Source organism: Mesoplodon mirus (assembly GCF_964341445.2).
Source record: "Mesoplodon mirus genome assembly, chromosome: 1".
Classification (NCBI taxonomy): domain Eukaryota; kingdom Metazoa; phylum Chordata; class Mammalia; order Artiodactyla; family Ziphiidae; genus Mesoplodon; species Mesoplodon mirus.
The window spans coordinates 62956966-62977082 of NC_138976.1; the positions used below are offsets into that span (position 1 = coordinate 62956966).

The window sequence follows — 20117 nt, forward strand, 5'->3', positions numbered from 1 at the left end:
TTAGTTTGCTGTGGTCAAACATTCAAATGCCTGCATCTGTCAGATACTGCAAATCAGTGAAAGGGGCCAGGGAGGAACTATTTTATGTTGAAAATCTCATATCTTATCTAAAGGGAGTGGCACTGTTCAGCTACAGTGAAATAGTCATACAGGCCTGGTATTATTAGATACTACAGTTTTTGAAGAGAAAATATGGAATCTCAATTTTTATGAGACATTTCATGATTTTTAAAAATATTGGCAACTAATTCAAAAATTTTAAAGCATTGTTTTAAAATAAATACCAAACAGATTATACCTGTGGGTCAGATTGAATCCACCTGAAACTGCTGTGTTACCTTTAGCTTACAGACTCCAGTGATGGAGGACACCGTGGCGTCTTGCCAACTGTTTGGATATTTGCATTATATCTGGTCTCATTGACATTTGGCTTGTTTTTCTTCAGTGAAGAGTTCCCATTTGCCCAACCAAAAAAACATGCAGTCATTTATCACATTTTAATGTTTCCAAAGTCTCTTGGTATTGTTATAAAGCTACACTGGCAACCGATTCTGTCAGAAAACCTCTGTTAAAACCCAACCCTTGTATTGATTTTTGTAGTTTCAAGTTATATTTTTCTCCCCAAAACATTAGTTTGTGATTTGAGATATAGTAATTGAGAAAAGGCCCTCTAATATGTGAGTCTTTTAAAAGACTCAAATAGAAGGTGATTCCTTCCTTTTTGAGGGATAAACCAAACCAAATCTTGCTTTATAGTCATTCATGCATTTACAGCATTAATAAGGTTCCCTGTTAAACAATGAGATGCTGTTTACCTTACATTAAAGAGCATCTATCATTTATAGAGTTTACCTTTTTTCTTTTATTTGTTTTATGTTTTGATTTTTCTTTCCTTTAAAAAATGTATCTGTTAATTTTTTATCTTCTATAGCTACCATAAATTAGCAGTTGGATTCTGTCTCCCATAGGCTTTTATTTTATTTTGTTAGATGGGTAGTACAAAAGTCTTGTAGGTGACCATCAGACACCAGAATGTATCAGTCATCAAGATCCTATTTGGACATGAATAAACCCTGAAGAAGAAAAAAGGGAGAAGACTAAGAAAACTAAGAAATGGTTTATAGATACATAGGGTGGTAGGTTAAGATGGATGGCTTTTTTTCTTGCTCTGCAAAGCAAAAACATAGATAATTTCTGGATTTTAAAAATAGTGATTTTTTTTCTTTTCTAAAAACATAAATGTGTGTGTGTACTTGTGTGTGAAAATGTGCATTTTCATTCGTATTTTTCATTTTAGATTCTTACATCTTAAATTGAGCCTTAAATGGCTCATACCCTTTCTTTGAACAAATTTATGTTCCAGACCGTAGGTCAACACATTCTTCTGTACTGTTAAGGGCCAGATAGCAAATATTTTGAGCTTTATGGACCATATGGTCTCTGTCACAAGTCCTCAGCTCTGTCATTGTAGCCCAAAAGCAGCCATAGAAATATGTAAATGAACGGGCATAGCTGTGTTCAAATAAAGCTTTATGTATAGACACTGAAATTTAAATTCCAAGATTTTTATATACCACAAATTATTATTGTTATGATCATTATCATTTTCAATCATTTAAATTTGTAAAAAACATTCTTACCTCATGGGTCACACAAAAACAGGTGGTGGCCTGGATTTCCCTGTTCACCGTAGTTTGCCAACCATAGTCTACACTACAGAATGAATTACAGTCTTTCTCTGACTCTAGCCAAACGCTCTTTTCTGAGGATACAACATTTTAAGTATGAAATAAATAATTTATTCTTTGCAGTATTATGTGCTGAAATTGCCAATAGCGAATACCCCATATTTATTTTTTAAGGGGCTGGTTTAAGAACATAAAGTTTTCATGTTGTCTTTTAATGAAAATCGGCTCATCGAAGAGAGTCTCCTTCCTGACCATATTCCTTGTAGTATGTGAATTCAAAGTTTTAACATTGGGATATTTGGGAACATCTAACATCCACTAACATCTAGGGGGAAAAAAAAGTGACATGCTTGTGACCTGGTATTATGCTACATATGAAATATTTCTGTTTCACTAACAGTTAAATTATCATAGTTTAATTGTACCTAAATTAAGCTTTAATATTGTTGCCCTCTCATGTAATATGTTTTCATTAAAATAAGGATTGTAAGTAAGAAATGGAAGAGAATTTTATTTTAAAGTGAAATATTTTAAATGTAAAAGATAATTTCTCAACTTTCATATTATTGGAATGAACAGTTGATTTGATATAGCTTTTATTCATACTTTATTGATTTCTTCAGAGACATTTGTAGCAGAATGTTTTTCTAACACTTTACTATAAAATTCCAGTATATTGATTTTACTTCTGGCCATTAAACTAGAAATAATGGAATTAAAATAGGGTATCTTTTTAGAAAATTGAAAACTACCCACAATTCTATTACTTATATTTAGAATCTTTCATTTAAAAAATTTTTAAACTTTTCATGCTTTAGCAAGGATTTAGTTACTACTTACTGTGTGCTAGGTCACACTTTGCATATACTAATACTCTGAGTATTGGAGTTAGGTTAATTTTACTATGCCCATACTTTTAGTGAGGTTAGGATATAGTTTTCCATAAGTGATATAAAGTTTAAGAATGTTTATTAAAAAATTCCATTTCAAGAAATATTAAAATGATATGTTCTATATAACAATTGCCTTATCTTGGTAGATGACTGTCCCATAGAGTTTTTATGGATCTAATTAGAGCAGTTCTTAATGAAAACAAATGACTTTTCCCTTTATTCCTGTAAACTTCATGTTTTTAGCACAAAGCTTAATTGTGTGCTCTTTCACAACAGACTAGAGGAAATTGCTACTTGGTGGTAGGATAGAATTTTGTAAAGAACTCCTTTATTTCTGTTAAATAGTAATCTTCTTGTAATCTTCTTCACTTCTGAAACTATTCTAGTACCTCTTAAAGCCATCTGAAATCTTTTTCCAACCCTATCTCATTCCCAAATGAATCCATTAATATTTAAAAAAATGGTTTCGTGTGGGGAGTTTGGGGGGATGCCATCTCTGTTTTTCTTACGATATCATACGATTGATTTTGACTTATTAATCTATTAAACCAATACTCAGCACTTTTTCTTCTTTAGAGCCTTTAGATAATAAATTTCTAGAAATTAATTTGTTTAAATATAATTCTGTTTTAATGTAATAATTTGGTTGTACTTCGGGGTTTTGTCATTAAATTTTACTTACAACAATATGCTTAAACCCAAATATGTTGTTTTCTATCTCTTAGTTTGACTATTAATAGTGTCTTATTTTTATAGTGTTTAAAATTAGAAACGTACAAAATAAAATGTGCATAGAATAGAGCAGCAACATTTTTGGCAAACATTTACACTGAAGACTTAGACATATATATCGAAGAATTCCTATAAACTCTTCTAAACACTTGTTGCTAAATTTCAACATTATTCATGTGCCTTTATTAAATGGATTTTAATTTCCTTCTCTAGAAAGGGAGTTCTGGGAATTGTGTAACAAGTGTAATTTGATGAGACCAAAGCGTTCCCATCACTGCAGCCGCTGTGGCCACTGTGTTAGAAGAATGGATCATCACTGTCCGTGGTAAGAAATAAGTAATTCACTTTTTGGAAAAAAAGGTAATAAAAAATAAATCTTAGTGCTTAGCAGATTTAAACAAAGGTTATATTAGAGTTATACAGTTTAAGAAAACCTTTTAATGAAGATCCCTTTATTTGATCATATGGTTCTGTCAACTCCCAAAGTCATTTTTTCCAGAGATCCTATGTTTTCTCACAAGGAGATATTAGAGCAGAAAACTAAGAATTAACATGAACCCAAATAAACAAAAGAACTAAGGTGGTTTTATTAAATGAGGCAATGTATGTAAAGCATTCAGTATAGTATCTGACATAGAAAATACTTAAATCTAAATATAGTAGCTGTTATTGTTTCTAACTGTAATAAACCGTATACATCTCATTGTTTGTATTTCCCTTCCAATTTGTTTAATTAAAGAGTAACACATTTCAGATACCCTTATACCTCATTTCACCCACTTTCAGCCTTTTTCAGTGTTATGAATTGGTAATAGGTATTAATATTACATGCTGGCTGGATGTGTGAAAAGTGGTAGTTAGCTGATTCTGCTGAACTGCCAACATTTTTGGTCAATAGGGGGCTCTCTTGTAATATTTAAAGAAAATGTTCAGTTGAGAAATAGAATTTTTGAAAACAAATGCTGTGAGAGTTCTTCATTGTATCTCATTTCAAAGCTGTCACAAAAATCTGTGAAAAAGATATTGTATTTAATTCTGCTTTCCTAGCATGGGATCTCTGTATAAATATTTAAACTGGTATGGTGTAGCACTTTATAAATATATCTATATACATATATATTTATGTTTGTACACACATACATGCATATATGCAAAGTTAGCTACGTAATAATCTTCTTAAATTTATAATTGCACTTATCTAAGGTTGACTCAGCGTAGAGTTTAGCTTTGCCTAGTAATGCTAATCAATTTAGAGTTTCCCTTATTTTTGATAACACAAGTTATTATTAGCAAGCTTTTAGTAAGAATTTGGTTTTCACTATAAACTGATTGTTTAAATACAAGGTAATTTCCTGAGATTAAGAAAAAGTAAAAGCACTTTGTTACTATGTAAAAAAGTTGAAAATTCCATCAACAGGATAGTTTAGTATATAACATACAGTTGGTGTTGAAAAAATGTGCGTTGACTTTAAACAGATTCATTCTCAAGTGATTTTACAAACCTCAGTGTTCTGTTTACAGTTGCAATAGTAGTAGATTTTTTAAAGCTATATAAGACATGTACTCAGGTAAGGGGTAATCACACTTAAAAACTCAGTTTGATACACTTTTCAGAGTAATATTTCTGATTAAAAATCTAATAAATGTTCAGGATAGTTGGTTGGATATTGATACCTCCTTTTAAGTGAATGCAATAACTTAAGCTTAAAAAATAATCAACTAGGAACTGTTTTGGTACTATATAGATTAGTGATTTTATTTATTTATTTATTTATTTATTTATTTTCAAGGAATAAAGATTGACTTGGTGACAAAATAAGGTGCTGTTTAACCAAAATTCTAAGATTGGGGTGAGCTCTCTGTTCCTAGGCCTTGTGCCTCCATAGTTTTAGTCACCTTCTCAGAACACTGGTGGGAAGAAGAGTGAAAGTACAAAGAGCTGGAGCATAGGAAGGGAGGGTAGACCAGGGGGCCTGAGTAGATTTAGGGATTTATGTGATTGAATTCCCTAATAGAGAAATGCTGAGATATTCAGAGAGTGAGGGAAATGTACAGTATAAACTAGAAGTAAGGAGAATTTTAAACTTTTTTCAGAAATTGCATTATCTTAACTGCTTAACAGCTTTGGATTTGGAGGTCAGTTCTCTGATGACCTCAAGGTTTACTCTGTTTTTGGCTCTAATCACTCCTTCCAAGGAACTTGCTACCAAAAGAACTCTTACATGTAGATTATCTTAGTGTTTCTTAAAGTTCTGTGCTTAAGAAAAATGCCATGATCATAGCAGTTATTACTCAAATTTTGGGGGGACAGAAAGGAATGGGGCAAGTGTAAGTCATCTTTCAAGCAACAGCTATTGAAGAGTATTTTTGAGTGCATACAGAAGCACCCTTCTCTGGTAGCCTTGCTTGCAGATAACAAAACACAGGAAGTTTTCTTGTTTACGAAGCATGCACTCTTTAGTCTAAGAAATGCCTCTTCCAGGTTTTCTGTTCAGTTGTATATCTGATTTAAAAAAATAGTTAGCACACCTTTAAAACAACAATTTAAGTTAGGAATTTGACCCTATTTATTTATTTTTTCAAATAGTGGCAGTGTAATGCTATATTGAAATGAAAGCATTTGTGAAAGGTAATTTGTAGTTTTGAACTAGGGTTTTCTGCTGGAATTGTAAAATATTTTGAAAATTTAGGTACAATAAATAACCTTGGAACAATAAAATAGCTTGCATTAATCTTGAATACTTTGGGATTATGACATTAATCCTTTTTCCTAGTTGTGGTTCACTGTTATATTGGTGGAAATGTAGCTTTAAGAATTTATAAATACTTTTGAATATGTGTTTATTTTCAGGAACCAAGGTTAGATTTTAAAAGTAAGAAAAATTGTGAATGCTTAGCAGTATATCAGAGTGGCAGGTTTAAGTTATTTTACTTCACATCATTCAAATTGGTCTGCACAGCTAGAATGCTGCAGTGGAGGGGCAGTATAGAGAAGAGGGTTCTTGTTCTCTTGACCACTGTCTCTCCTAACTGTACATCCTCTGGCAATTGTCCTAACTCCTTTGTTCCTTTTTTGTATCAGTGAAGCAAGGAGGCTGCCATCTGTTCTTCCTTGCCTCACTGGGTTGTTGTTGAGTTGAAGGGGAATCATATACAGGACTTCTTTAAAAAGTAGAATGTGCTTTACAAATGTGAAGTGGCATATTTGTGTCGTATCTTATGTACTCTTTGCTTTTAGGTTTGAGTGACTTTAGCGTACCTCCGTGAAGTAAAACACATATGAAGTTTGTGCTTTATGTGAAGTTTGTGTGTGTTTGCGTTTATCTCTAGTTTTACCATACTAAAATTAACATTAAAGTTTGAAATATTTTTTCTTTCTCCTTTTTTTCTTCAGGATTAACAATTGTGTTGGTGAAGATAATCATTGGCTTTTTCTGCAGTTGTGTTTCTACACTGAACTTCTTACTTGCTATGCACTGATGTTTTCTTTCTGCCACTATTATTACTTTCTTCCACTAAAAAAGCATAACTTGGTAAGAAATGTTTATATCAACTAATGTTAGAGCAACTATATTATACAGTTATTAACATGTGGTGCTTTTAAGTGCAGAAAATTGAAAACAAAAACAACAAACATAAACTCTCAAATTGGTGCATTTTAAAATATATTGGAATTGAGAAAGTGGACCCTGTTCTGACATTGCCTTTTAACCACATCTATTTATGATTATTTATTAGTTTTGAGTTCTTTAAAAAGTGACATATTAGATCTCTTAATAATATATTGGTTTAAAAATATCTACAGTAATGAAAAACAAAGTGAAAAATGTTAGCTTCTTATTTCTTCTCAGGAATAAAAATAGCCTAGTTTAATTCTTAAAGGTTCTCAAAGGAACATTAAGTTCTTGAGAGAAGGGACAAGACGAATTTGCAGGATGCCTTAAAAAGTTATTACATACACCGTTTGAGGCATTGCTTTTTCCATTTTGTAGAGGAACTACCATAGATGTTAACAAGATTTGCCCAGAATGGTGGTGTTAGTGGTGGCGGTGGTAATAGCATCACCTAGGAATTTAAGGCTTGACTGTATATCAACACTATGCTATGGGCGTGTGATTTTAACTCTCATGTTAATGCTCACTACAGCCACATGAGGTGGGTATGATTTTCCCCCATTTTGTAGATGGAAACAGACTAATAGCGGTTGAATAAATAGTTACTGAAGATGAAAAGCTAGGAAGTGATTATTAAACTGGTTTTAGTTGTAGAGCTGGGATTTGAACCTGATTTTGTGTTTTCTGAATCATATCTTGTGTGCTTTGTGTGTAGAACTGGTATTTGAGCCTGATCCTATGTGTCATTTGGACTTAGATTGTGTTTTTAAAATGCCCTGTGTGTGTGTGTGTGTGTGTGTGTGTGTGTGTTGTGTGTGGGAGAGAGAGAGAGAGAGTATGATCAAGGGTGCGTGTGGGGAAACCGGTAGGGAAGAGAGAAGGAAGAAGGAAGAAGGAATAGATTCCCTGATGGAGAAGGGTGTTTTCTTTCCTATTTATATCATTTTATACTGTTTAAATCTTTTTTATTAAAAATAACAAGTTCGGTGGTGGTACATACAATTAAATTTTGTAATAAGAGAGCGATTGAGAGAAGGTCTTTAAGTTCTGCATATTTAGATCTTTTTTATACACATGGTCATTGTGTTTAATTAAAAGAAGATATTTACTGTTGTTGCTTAGTTGCATATATTAGTGGGGCCTTGTGATAATTCTCCTTATTAAATACAGAGTGAGCAATTAAAAACTAATAACCGAAAAAAGTTCAAAAGGGAGAACTGTAAATATAGGTGTTTGACATCATCACACACACTTTAGTGTATGCTAGTACTATGGTTTTAGAAACGTTTTATTTATAGATTAATTTCTTTTTTTATGCTTTCTCATATTTTAATTTTACTTTCTAATAAGACCAGGTACAAAAGAATGGTCACCCAAAACATCCAGATCAAAAGTTCTAATGCAATAGCAGCTAATATTTAGAGAGTCATTTAGGGTCGACAAGGTACTTTTTCTGCACGTGTTATTTCTTTTAATTCCCACAACAACTGTGTGAGGTGACCTAGCCATGAGTGTGACTTTAAAGCCAAACTCCCTGGGTTTGAATCTCAATTATAGGTTAATTTCTGATATAATTGGTATTGTAGTTAAAATATGTAAAAGGTTATACATATTCTCCCAAGAGTAACCTGTTTCAAGTAGATTGAGCCTAATAAGAAAAGCATTAAAATAAAAATTTACCAGTAAGATTAAGATCAGAATGTTTTAAAAACTGAGAGAGGTAAAATTTAGTGGTATTAATGAAAAGCTACTAGAGCTTCTCTAGGAGGGAATGCATTATAGTATAGTGAAGGGATTGGCAAACTATGGGCATTGGGATAAGTTTGAACCTCTGCCTGTTTTTTTTTCGTCTTTTTCCTCTGCCTGTTTTTGTTAATAAAGTTTTCCTTGAAACACAGCTGCTCTCGTCTATTTACATATGTTTATGATTGTTTTTGTGCTACAACAGCAGAGTTGAATAGTTGTGAGAGAGGCATATGGCCTAAAAGCCTAAAATATTAAGTATCTGGCTCTTTTATTTTTTTAAAATTAATTAATTAATTTATTTTTGGCTGCATTGGGTCTTCGTTGCTGCGCGGGCTTTCTCTAGTTGCGGCAAGCGGGGGCTACTCTTTGTTACGGTGCGCAGGCTTCTCATTGCGGTGGCTTCTCTCGTTGCGGAGCATGGGCTCTAGGCACGCAGGCTTCAGTAGTTGTGGTAAGAGGGCTCAGTAGTTGTGGCTCGCGGGCTCTAGAGTGCAGGTTCAGTAGTTCTGGTACACAGGCTCATTTGCTCTGTGGCATATGGGATCTTCCCGGACCGGGGCTCAAACCTGTGTCCCCTGCACTGGCAGTTGGATTCTTAACCACTGTGCCACCAGGGAAGTCCAGATTAATTCTTGTATCATTATAAATTATACCTTTTTATCTGTAGTAATTATTCTTGCCTTACAGTGTTTTTCTTTGTTATTAATTTAGCTATATCAGCTTTGTTTTGGTTAGTATTTTCATGGTATGTCTTTTTCTATCTTTTTACTTTCAACCTTTATCAGTTATGTCTTGTCAGTGTGCCTTGTAGACACCAAATATTTCTTTTTTTTTAAGTTTAGTTTGATAATCTTTGTCTTCTAATTGGAATAGTCCATTTTTAATTACTGTGACATATTAATCCTATCATCTTACTGTGTATTTTCTATTTGACCCATCTGTTCTTTGTTTCCATTTTTCTTCTTTTCTTACCTGCTTGGAAATTTTCAATTAAAAAAGATTTCCAATTTATCCCTTCTCATGGTGTTTCTCCTTTTACTCTTTTTAAAGTGGTTTTCCCAGAGATCAAAACATTCTTCCTTGGTTTTCTGAAGTTTGATATAAGTTGGTACTTTAAACATTGCTGTGATAGTAAATGTAGTGGCCTTAGAACCCCTCCTATCATCGTTTTTGGTATTCTGGGCGCATAAAATAGATGTTGAACTAAAACTCATGACAACAAGAAGTAATTATTGTCATTTATATATTATGTGTTATAATACATATGTTATATGAAGTCACTATTTGTTTAGAGTTACCCACATATTGATGCTTTTTCTAGTCCTTCATGTCTTCGTAAGTTTCTAAGTTTCTTTCTGGGAGTATTTTTTTTCTGCCTCTTGGTGGAAGTGTACTGGAACAGATGCTCCCAGTTTTGGTTCATCTGAAAATGTCTTTATTTCTCTTTCATTTTTGAAGGATTTGTTTGCCTAGCATAGAATCATACGTTTGGAGTTATTTTCAGGTTTTAAAAGATGTTATTTCCTTGTCTCCTGGTTTCCATCATTTCTGTTGTAAAGTCAGTTGTTAGTTTTATTGTTCCTCCATTGAAGTAGTGTATCTTTTCTCTGACTGCTTTTATGATTTAGTTATTTATATTATTTCAGCTTTCTTGAGGCATAATTATATAATTAACATATAAATTTATAAGATACTTAAATTGTGCATTATGATAATTTGATATATGTATACACTTTGAAAGGATTTCCCCATCTAGTTAATTAACACATCCAACACTTCACATATTAATCTTTTTTTTTATGAGAACATTTAAGTTCTTCTCTCAGCGAATTTCAGTTGTACAGTATGGTGATAAAACAGTGGTCACCATGTTTTACATAAGATCTTTACCTTATTCATCTTATAGCTAAAATTTGCACCCTTTTACCAACCTCTCCCTATTTCCCACAACCCCAGCCCCTGGCAACTACTTGTCTACTCTCAGTTTCTATGAGTTGAACTTTTTTTTTCTTAATTCCACAGATAAGTGATACCATTTGGCTTATTTCACTTAGTATAAGGCCATCAAGGTTCATCCATGTTATCACAGATAGCAGGACTTCCTCCTTTCTCATGGCTGAATAAAATTCCACTGTGTATATATACAACATCTTTTTTATCCATTCATCTATTGATGGACACTTAAGTTGCTTCCATATCTTGGCTATTGTGAATAATGCTGCAGTGAACATGGGAGTGCTGATATCTCTTTGATTTCCTTTGGATATATACCTAGAGGTAAAATTGCTGGATCATATGGTAGTTCTATTTTTAATTTTTTGAGGAGTCTCCATACTGCTTTCCATAGTGGCTGCACCAATTTCTATTCCCACCAGAAGTGCAAAAGGATTTCTTTTTCTCCACATCCTTGCCAACACTTACCTTTTATCTTTCTTATGATAGCCGTTCTAATCTAACAGGTGTGAGATGATATCCCATTGTGGTCTTGATTTGCATTTCCCTGATGATTAGTGATGTTGAGTACCTTTTCACATACCCATTGGCCATCAATATATCTTCTTTGGAAAAATGTCTGTTCAGGTCCTCTGCCTTTTTTTTTTTTTTTTTGCGGTACGTGGGCCTCTCACTGTTGTGGCCTCTCCCCCTGCGGAACACAGGCTCTGGACGCACAGGCTCAGCGGCCGTGGCTCACGGGCCCAGCCGCTCCGTGGCATGTGGGATCTTCCCGGACCGGGGCACGAACCCGTGTCCTCTGCATCGGCAGGCGGACTCTCAACCACTGCGCCACCAGGGAAGGCCCTCTGCCCATTTTTTAATCAATTATTATTATTATTTTTGCTGTTGAGTTGTATGGGTTCTTTATATATTTTGGATATTAACCCTGTATCAGAGATATGATTTGCAAATATTTTTTCGCATTACATAGGTTGCCTTTTCATTTTGTTGGTGGTTTCCTATGCTTTGTGAAGGTTTTTAGTTTGATTTAGTCCCACTAGTTTATTTTGCTTTGGTGACTTTGCTTTTGGTGTCAAATCCAAAAAATCATTGCCAAGACCAACGTCAAGGAGCTTACCCAATATGCTTTCTTCCACAAGTTTTATGGGTTTAGGTTTTATGTTAAAACCTTTGATTCATTTTGAGTGGTTTTTGTGTATTGTGTAAGATAGGGGTCCAGTTTCATTCTTTTGCTTGCGACTGTCCTGTTTTCCCAGGACCATTTATTGAAGGGACTGTCTTTTCCCCATTGACTCTTCTTGGCTCCTTTGTCATAGACTAATTGACCATATAAGAGTGGGTTTTTTTCTGGGCTGTCTATTCTGTTCCATTGATCTAAGTGCCTTTTTATGTCAGTATCATACTATTTTGATTACTATAGCTTTGCAATATATTTTGAAATCAAGACATGAGATGCCTCCAGCTTGGTTCTTCTTTCTTAAGATTGCTTTGGTTTTTTGAGATCTTCTGTGGGTCCATACAAATTTTAGGATTGTTTGTTCTATTTTTGTGAAAAAAAATTCAGTCAAATTTTGATAGAGATTGCATTGAATCTGTAGATTGCTTGGGTAGTATGTCCATTTTAAGAATATTTAATTTTTCCAATCTATGAGCGTGGAAGAGCTTTCCATTTATTGGTGTTGTCTTCAATTTCTTTCATCAGTGTCTTCACTGTACAGATCTTTCACCTTGTTGGTTAAATTTATTCCTAGGTATTTTATTCTTTTTGATACAATTGTAAATGGGATTGTTTTCTTAATAACTTTCTGATAGTATATGGAAATGCAACTGATATTTGTATATTAATTTTGTATCCTGCAACTTTATGAATTTGTTTATTAGTTCTAACAGTTTTTTGGTTGAGTCTTTAGGTTTTCTATATGTAATACCATGTTATCTGCAAATAATGTCAGTTTTACTTCTTCCTTTCTAAATGGATGTCTTTTATTTCTTTTGCTTGCCTAATTGTTCTGATATCCAGTGTTGAATATTGGTGATAAGAGTGGGCATCTTTGTCTCATTCCTGATCTTAGAGGAAAAGCTGTCAGCTTTTCACTGAGTCTGATGTTTCTGTGGGTTTGTCATATATGGCCTTTATTATGTTGAAGTATGTTTCCTCCTACACCCAGTTTGTTGAGAGTTTTTAATCATGAATGGATGTTGAATTTTGTCAAGGGCTTTTCTACATCTTTTGAGATGATCATATGATATTTATCATTCAGTTTGTTAATGTGGTATATCATACTGATTGATTTGCAGATTTTGAAGTATCTTTGCATCCCTGGAATTAAATCCCACTTGATCATGGTGTATGATCCTTTTAATGTATTGTTGAATTTGGTTTGCTAATATTTTGTTGAGGATTTTCACACCTTTGTTCATCAGAGATATGGTTTTCTTTTCTTTTAGTGTTGTTGTCTGGTTTTTGTATCAGGTTAATGCTGGCCTTGTACAATATTTTGGAAGTGTTCCTCCTTCCTCTTCAATTTTTTTTGAAAAGTTTGAGAAGGATTAGTGTTAATTCTTTAAATGTTTGGTTGAATTCATCCATGAAGCCATTTGGTCCTGGACTTTTCACTGTTGGGGGTTTTGATTACTGATTCAATCTTCTTACTAGTAATTGGTCTGTTCAGAGTTTCTGTTTCTTCATGATTCATTGTTGGTAGGTTGTTTGTTTCTAGGAATTTATCAATTTCTTCTAGGTTGTCCAGTTTGTTGGTATATAATTTTTCATAGTAGTCTCTTATGATCCTTTGTATTTGGTATCAGTTGCAATGTCTCCTCTTTCATTTCTGATTTTATTTATTTGAGTTCTCTTTTTTTTTTAGCGAGTATAGCTAAAGGTTTGTGTATTTTGTTTATCATTTCAAAAAAACAGGTTTTAGTCTCCTTGATCTTTTCTATTGTCTTTTTAGTCTCTATTTCACTTACTTCTACTCTAATCTTTCTTTTTTCCTTCTTTCTACTTTTGGCTTATTTTGTTCCTCCTTTTCTAGATCCTTGAGATATAAAGTTTGTTTGAAATCTTCCTTTTTTCTTAATGTAGGCATTTATAGCCATGAACTTCCCTCAGAACTGTCTTTGCTGCATCTCGTAAATTTTGGTGTGTTGTATTTCCATTTTAATTTGCCTCGATATTTTTTAGTATCTGTTTTGATTTCTTCTTTGGCCCATTGGTTGTTCAGTAGTATGCTGTTTAATATCCACATATTTTTGAATTTTCTAGTTTTCTTCTTATAAATGATTTCCAGTTTCATACCATTGGGGTTGGAAAAGATGTTTGATATGATTTCAGTCTTCTTAAAATTATTAAGGTTTGTTTTGCCACCTAATATATGATTTGCCCTGGAGACTGTTTCCTGTGCACTTGAGAAGAATGTGTGTTCTACTGTTGTTGGATGGAATGTTCTTTAAATGTCTGTTAAGTCCATCTGGTCTAACATGTAGTTTAAGTCTGATGTTTCCATATTGATTTTCTGTCTAGATGATCTATCCATTGTTGAAACTGAGGTACTGAAGTCCCCTACTATTATTATAATGCTGTCTAGTTCTCCCTCAGGTCTGTTAATATTTGCCTTATGTATTTAGGTGCTCCTGTGTTGCATGCATCATATTTACAAATGTTATATCCTCTTGTTGGAGTGACTCTTTATTGTTTTATATTGACCTTCTTTGTCTCTTCTTATAGTCTTTGGCTTAAAGTCTATTTCGTCTGATATAAATATAGCTACCTCTGCTTTCTTTTGGTTTTCTGGTTTTCTCTGGTTTTCATTTGCGTGGAATGTCTTTTTCCATCCCTTCACTTTCAGTCTGTGTGTCCCTAAAGCTGAAGTGAATCTCTTATAGGCCCTAGATAATTGGATCTTGTTTTTTTTACCCATTCAGCCATTCTTTGTCTTTTGATTGTAGAATTTAGTCCTTTTATATTTAAAGTAATTATTGATAGGTATGGACTTACTGTTGCCATTTAAAAAATTGTTTTCTGGCTGTTCTGTAATTCCTTTGTTCCTTTCTTTTTCTCTTGCTTTCTTCCTTTGTTTTTTGGTGATTTTCTTTAGTGCTGTGCCTGATCTATCAATATAAGATTCACTCAGCTAGTTTCTGGATTTCATTCAAAGGGATTTGCTTCATGCTTAGTAGTAGATTCATTATGTCTGTGGGAAGAGTTGAGTTCACGAGCCTTCTCTCTTGCCATCTTGGACCAGAACTCCTATGATTTCATTTTGTTTTTGTATTTAGCAGTTATTCTGTGATGTGCTTCATTGTTGTTTTCTTTGCATTCTTCCTGTTTGAGAGTTTATATAACTTCTTAAATCTGTGGCTTGATGACATTTTTAAGTTATGGACATTTCTTGGCCTGTGTCACTTCAACTGTTACTTCTGCCCAACTTTATCTCCTGCATTTCTGGGATTCTGATTATATGCACATGACATCTCACTGTGCTGCATAACTTTTGCAGTCTTTCCTGCATTTTTCCTTTTTTTCCCTCTGTGCTTCAGACTAGGTATTTCCTACTGACCCCTGTTCTGGTTTACTGCTCAACTCTTTTGCTCTGTTTAATCTACTGTCAAACCCTTCTGTTGAGGTTATTAATTCAGTTATTATATTTTTCTCAGTTATAATTTCCATTTGATATTTTTTTCATAGATCACTTCTCTGGTGAAATTCTTCATTTGTCATCTAAAGTTTTGAACATTTTAATGAAAGTTATTTTAATGTTTATGTCTGATAACTTCAGTGTTGAGATCTACTTGTGGGTCTGTTTCCGTTGACTTTTTTTTCTTCTCTCTTGTAGTTTCCAGATAGTTTGTCCTTTCTTCTGATATATCTAATAAATTTTGTTAGATACTGGGCATTTTATATGACAAATTGTAGAAGAGCTGGTTGATACTTTCTTTTTCAAGATATGATTTACTTCTTTTGTGGACTGTCAATAAGAGAAGACTCATCTTGATTCAGTCAAGGATTTGTATAATAAATATTTCTAAGGCTAATAACAGAATATTGGTCTTAATACAGCAGTGCTTTTGAAGATGACATTTACTGTGTTTATTGAGACTTTGTAAGGATTTATGATTTGGGGTTTTGTCTTCATAAAGAACTAGTTTCAGTTCGCCCTTTCTCTTATGTCATAGCCCTTCAGGAGTTTCTCAGCTGGAAACTTCAGTGTTAACAGTGGATTGTGCCTTCTCCTTGTTGTTTCCCCAGTTCTGTGGGATTGCAGAAAACTCTGAGCCTCCACTTCTACTTGACCTTTCATATGTAATGTTTATGAGGTGGCAAGTACCTTTAAGTAAAAAGCACTGAGGAATGTAGGACTCACCTTAGTGCATTTCTGCTCTTTCTGGGATCTTTATCCTTTAAGTCCTGGCTAGTTTGGCTACTTCCCAGTGTCTTCAGTCAACTGTTTATTTACCAATTAATTGGATTTTATCTGGCTTTTAGTAATGTTCTTATTGGTAGGGTTAGTCTCATACAATCTCTTCCTGCCTAGGTGTCATTGGCAGTAACATTTTGTTTAAAAATTTCTTCCCAAGTGATTTTAATCATTGCTCCCAAACTACACAACTCCAGGAGACCACACTCATGTCATAATCTATGTAAACAATATCCTGTGGAGTTGTGCAGAACCATACGATTGTAGCCATAAGGTTTGAGAACTATTGTGCTGTAGAAAATGAGACTGGTGATGGACTTGATAATATTGGTAGAGATTAACCAGATGGAGAGATGAAGGAAGTCATTGCTGGACAAGAGAATAACAAAAAGCTTGAGGCAGTTAATTGGAAATTGGTTTTAAGGTCACATTTTTTCTAAGATACTAAAAAACTCTATAGCAAATATTTTTAAAGCTAAATAATAGAAAATTGCCCTTACGTATAACAGGGTTTTTTTGTTTGTTTGTTTTTTGGGTTTTTTTTTTTTTTGGTGATGACATTTATTACATTTCTTTATAAAGGTAGAAAATTGCCCATAATTTCAGTACAAAAGTCACTATTGGCATTTAAAAAAAAATAATGTTTTGTAGTGGAATATTCTTCAAACAATCCTGCCCCATCAGTTTTTTCTAAGTCCTTGCCTGTCTCTCTTTCATTTTTCTCTAAAACAAACAAAGTATATCCAGGTCTTCATTTTGTGTGTAAAGTTGTTCATAAACTTTGTTATTCTTTCCATTATATGGGATATGGTATAAGGACCCCCCAGATATCCCTAATTGTCTTTGGAGATTGTGTTATTGATTACTGTGCTTCTTTCTTACGGAGAAAAAGTACAATGAAAGTATGCCATGGACTTTGACTCTATATTCTGTCAGCCAGAGGAAGTGAAAGCTGTAGTCTGCATTTTTCTTTATATCCTTTCAGGTAGATAGATGGCAGCATAGTATCTTTCGTTAAGTTCTAAAACTGAGTGCTTATCTCTGGGTGGGAAAAGAAAGTGTCAAAAACTCTTACTTAGGTTTTTGTTTCTTTTCTTTTCTTTTCTTTTTTAACATGAAAGTGTTTATTCATTGGACTGACTTTTAAACTTAGTGGTGATGTCACTTAACCTGTATTTAGTAGAAAACTGGTACATTAATGATTAAGCACATGGGAAAGAAAGTTGAGAGAAAGCAGGCTGTTCACAAACTCTGGAAAATAAAGGGTTTGGGACCTGATTTTCTTCCATTTCTCTCTTCTCTTGCTTTCTCTTTTCAGGGGAGTGCTTTCTCTGCTGGATTGTTTGAATTGCTTTGCAATAACCCCATTGTTTTTGAGAGTAACTCAGTGCTTTTTAGATTTCTTCTTAATCTTTACTTTTAAAATATCCACCTATCATGGACTTTCAAGGATTTATGTGTTTTTACTATGTGAAGTTTTGAGGAAATACTTTAATATATCCTTTAGTTAGAGAAGGAGTTAATAAGAGGTAAGGAAGATAAGGAATTTATCCATCATGAATCAGTGCCCCCAAAAAGGATTTATTTTTATGCTGTAAGTATTGATTTATATCCTAAGTCTTATAAAGAAGGCCTACAAACCTAAGAAGAATTAGTATTACCATCTTCTTTGTAAATAGTAACTAAAAAAAATCTCTAAATTCTCAGTTGATATTAAGACAAAAATTCATATTTAGAAAATTGCAGAAATGTAATAATAGGTGTCTTTCCAAATAAATGGGGATAAATAAAGCATTTTTAGTTAAAATCACAGAATCCAAAATTAGTAAAGATTATAAGCTTGGAGATATTTGGAGAAGATTTTCAAATGTTAGATGTCAAATTAGTTTGACCGTCATTTGTATTTATCATGCTGCTATAATGTTAACTTCTACTTAAAATCCTCTTGAAACTAGTGTCTTCCTTTAAGTAGTTATTGGGATGAAAATCATTTTAAAGATTTCAAAACCTGTAGAGTGGGGAGTGATGTGGCATTTTAAATGAATAAAATGGATAGATATTAAATAAAATAAATTTTCTTTGGCCAAAGTCTATATTTGACTGTTTTTCACATAGTTATTTTAAATGTTTATAAGCAAATTCCTGGCCATTTGGCATATTATTAAATTACAAAAATATACTTCGTCTTATTGTATGCTAGTTGTTTACCAAAACCATCATTAGAAAATTATAGCATTTTATTGGGTTGGCCAAAAAGTTTGCTCGGGTTTTTCTGTAACATCTTATGGAAAAAAACCCAAAAGAACTTTCTGGCCAACCCAATGATTAAATATGAAGGAAGGTATCATTATAGTTAGGGAGTATACTTTCTAAAGATTATTATTTATTGATCCATGAATATTTCATTAGTCATATGTTTCAGGATTTTTATATTCTCAATTTGTAAGAATTGGATTAGTGGAAAATGTCAACTTATTTAAAATATCCTTGAGAGGATAAGTAGTATGGTTCCCATTGTACAGAGAAGGTACTGAGATTCAGAGAGGTCCAGTAACTTGTTTAAGCAGAGAATTGTCCCACTTGGCAGAGGTGTGATTTGGGCCCATTTCTGTCTGTTCCTAAGTCAGTGTTCTTTCTATAGTATCAAGCTGCTATTTCTCTTTTTCACACTTTTCCCTGAGGATATTTTTTAGCAGTTTAAAAAATACTCAAGCATCACAAAATTTCTTCTTCAGGGAAAGCTTATTGAATCTCCTGCTTGGTAAATTCATACTTTGCTGTTTTCATTTTTCATTGAGGCAGTACATTTTTAGTAGTTAATCTAATCTAAAGACTGTCAACATACATCTTATAAAGGCATTATAGTAGGTTAAAAATATTTTTTAAATTATGTACCTGCTGATAATCACATATTGTAGGCAGTACTCTCTCTACTTTCTTTCTATGTGAGAAAACCAGTCGTTTTCTTTCTTAAACAATTGGTAGCTATTAGTGTAGAGCTTATGCAACTAGTCATTTGTGTCATAGTTCTAAAGTAATATGTTTTAAATTGTTTTTAGATGAAGTAGATTCAGATAATTTCCAGCTGATTCCTTTGTATCTATTTTTATGTGAAGGGCAAAAACTAATATACTAACTGCATTTAAGGTTATGGGGAGAGTGATAGAAGTGGGGAAGGAAGGGTGAGAATTTGAATAAAGGACATACTGCCAATATTCAGAAGAGGAAAATAAATAATGTTTAGCAGTCCAGCCAACAGCTTCAGCTAGGAAGATACATTATTATTCTGATTAGCTCCTATCTAATAGTGTTGCTAGGGATTTGATGTCGGATAGAACTATGCCACAGAGTTATTTGCGTAGCTTTTTGGCTAACAAAGAATAGAAGTAGCCAGAGGACTTAGTTGCAGGTAGCTCTGAATATTAGTAAAGCTCTTTACAATTTAGTTTAATCTTTTTATATAATCAATCTCAAAATATCCTGAGCACTTCTGTTATTTATTGCTATTTTTAAAAAATGATTTAGGCTTTACTCAATATTTATATAGGGTCATTTATTGTGGGCACTTTAGAATGAATAAAATTGCTGAAATATGTATTTAGTTTATTTTTGGCACGAATAGCCAAGAATAGTGTGGAATTAAGATAAATATGAAATGAAAATTATTTCATTAGCAAGTATAAGGGTAATTTGGTGTTTTTGCCTCTGTATCCTGAAATGTTAGTGGAGGTAGTAGGATCTCTTGGTAAATTTTACTTTCCTTTCTCTTTTTCTTTTCTTTTTTTTTTTTTTTTTTGCTTGGAAGGTATGGTGTCAGATATATAATTAGTTTACGTTTGTAAAAAAAAAAGTATAAGACTTCCCTATTATTCTAACAATTGTCAATTCTATATGTCATATATCCCTGTGCTTTTACTGACAGATGGAACAAAGAAACCTTATGCTAAATCTTGACCTTGCCTTGCAGTACCAGGTCTACTGAATATATGTCCTCATTAAATTTTATATAGCTAATTATTTATGAATATTATAGCACTTAGCATAAAAATTTAGCAGTTTTATTTCTCTGTG

General features: G+C 33.1%; 1 protein-coding gene across 2 annotated transcripts in view; it reads left to right on the plus strand.

Annotated features, from left to right (window-relative positions):
• Positions 1 to 20117, plus strand: part of ZDHHC21 (zDHHC palmitoyltransferase 21) — a 62499-nt gene that overhangs the window by 17059 nt on the left and 25323 nt on the right. For both annotated transcript variants that reach the window (XR_014293457.1, XM_082614495.1), the window contains exons 5-6: positions 3527 to 3638; positions 6708 to 6846. Coding sequence is in view for 1 of the 2 variants with exons in the window: in XM_082614495.1 (XP_082470621.1) it covers positions 3527 to 3638; positions 6708 to 6846 (251 nt within the window). In the remaining variant the exon portion in view is untranslated. The remainder of the gene's footprint in view (positions 1 to 3526; positions 3639 to 6707; positions 6847 to 20117) is intronic.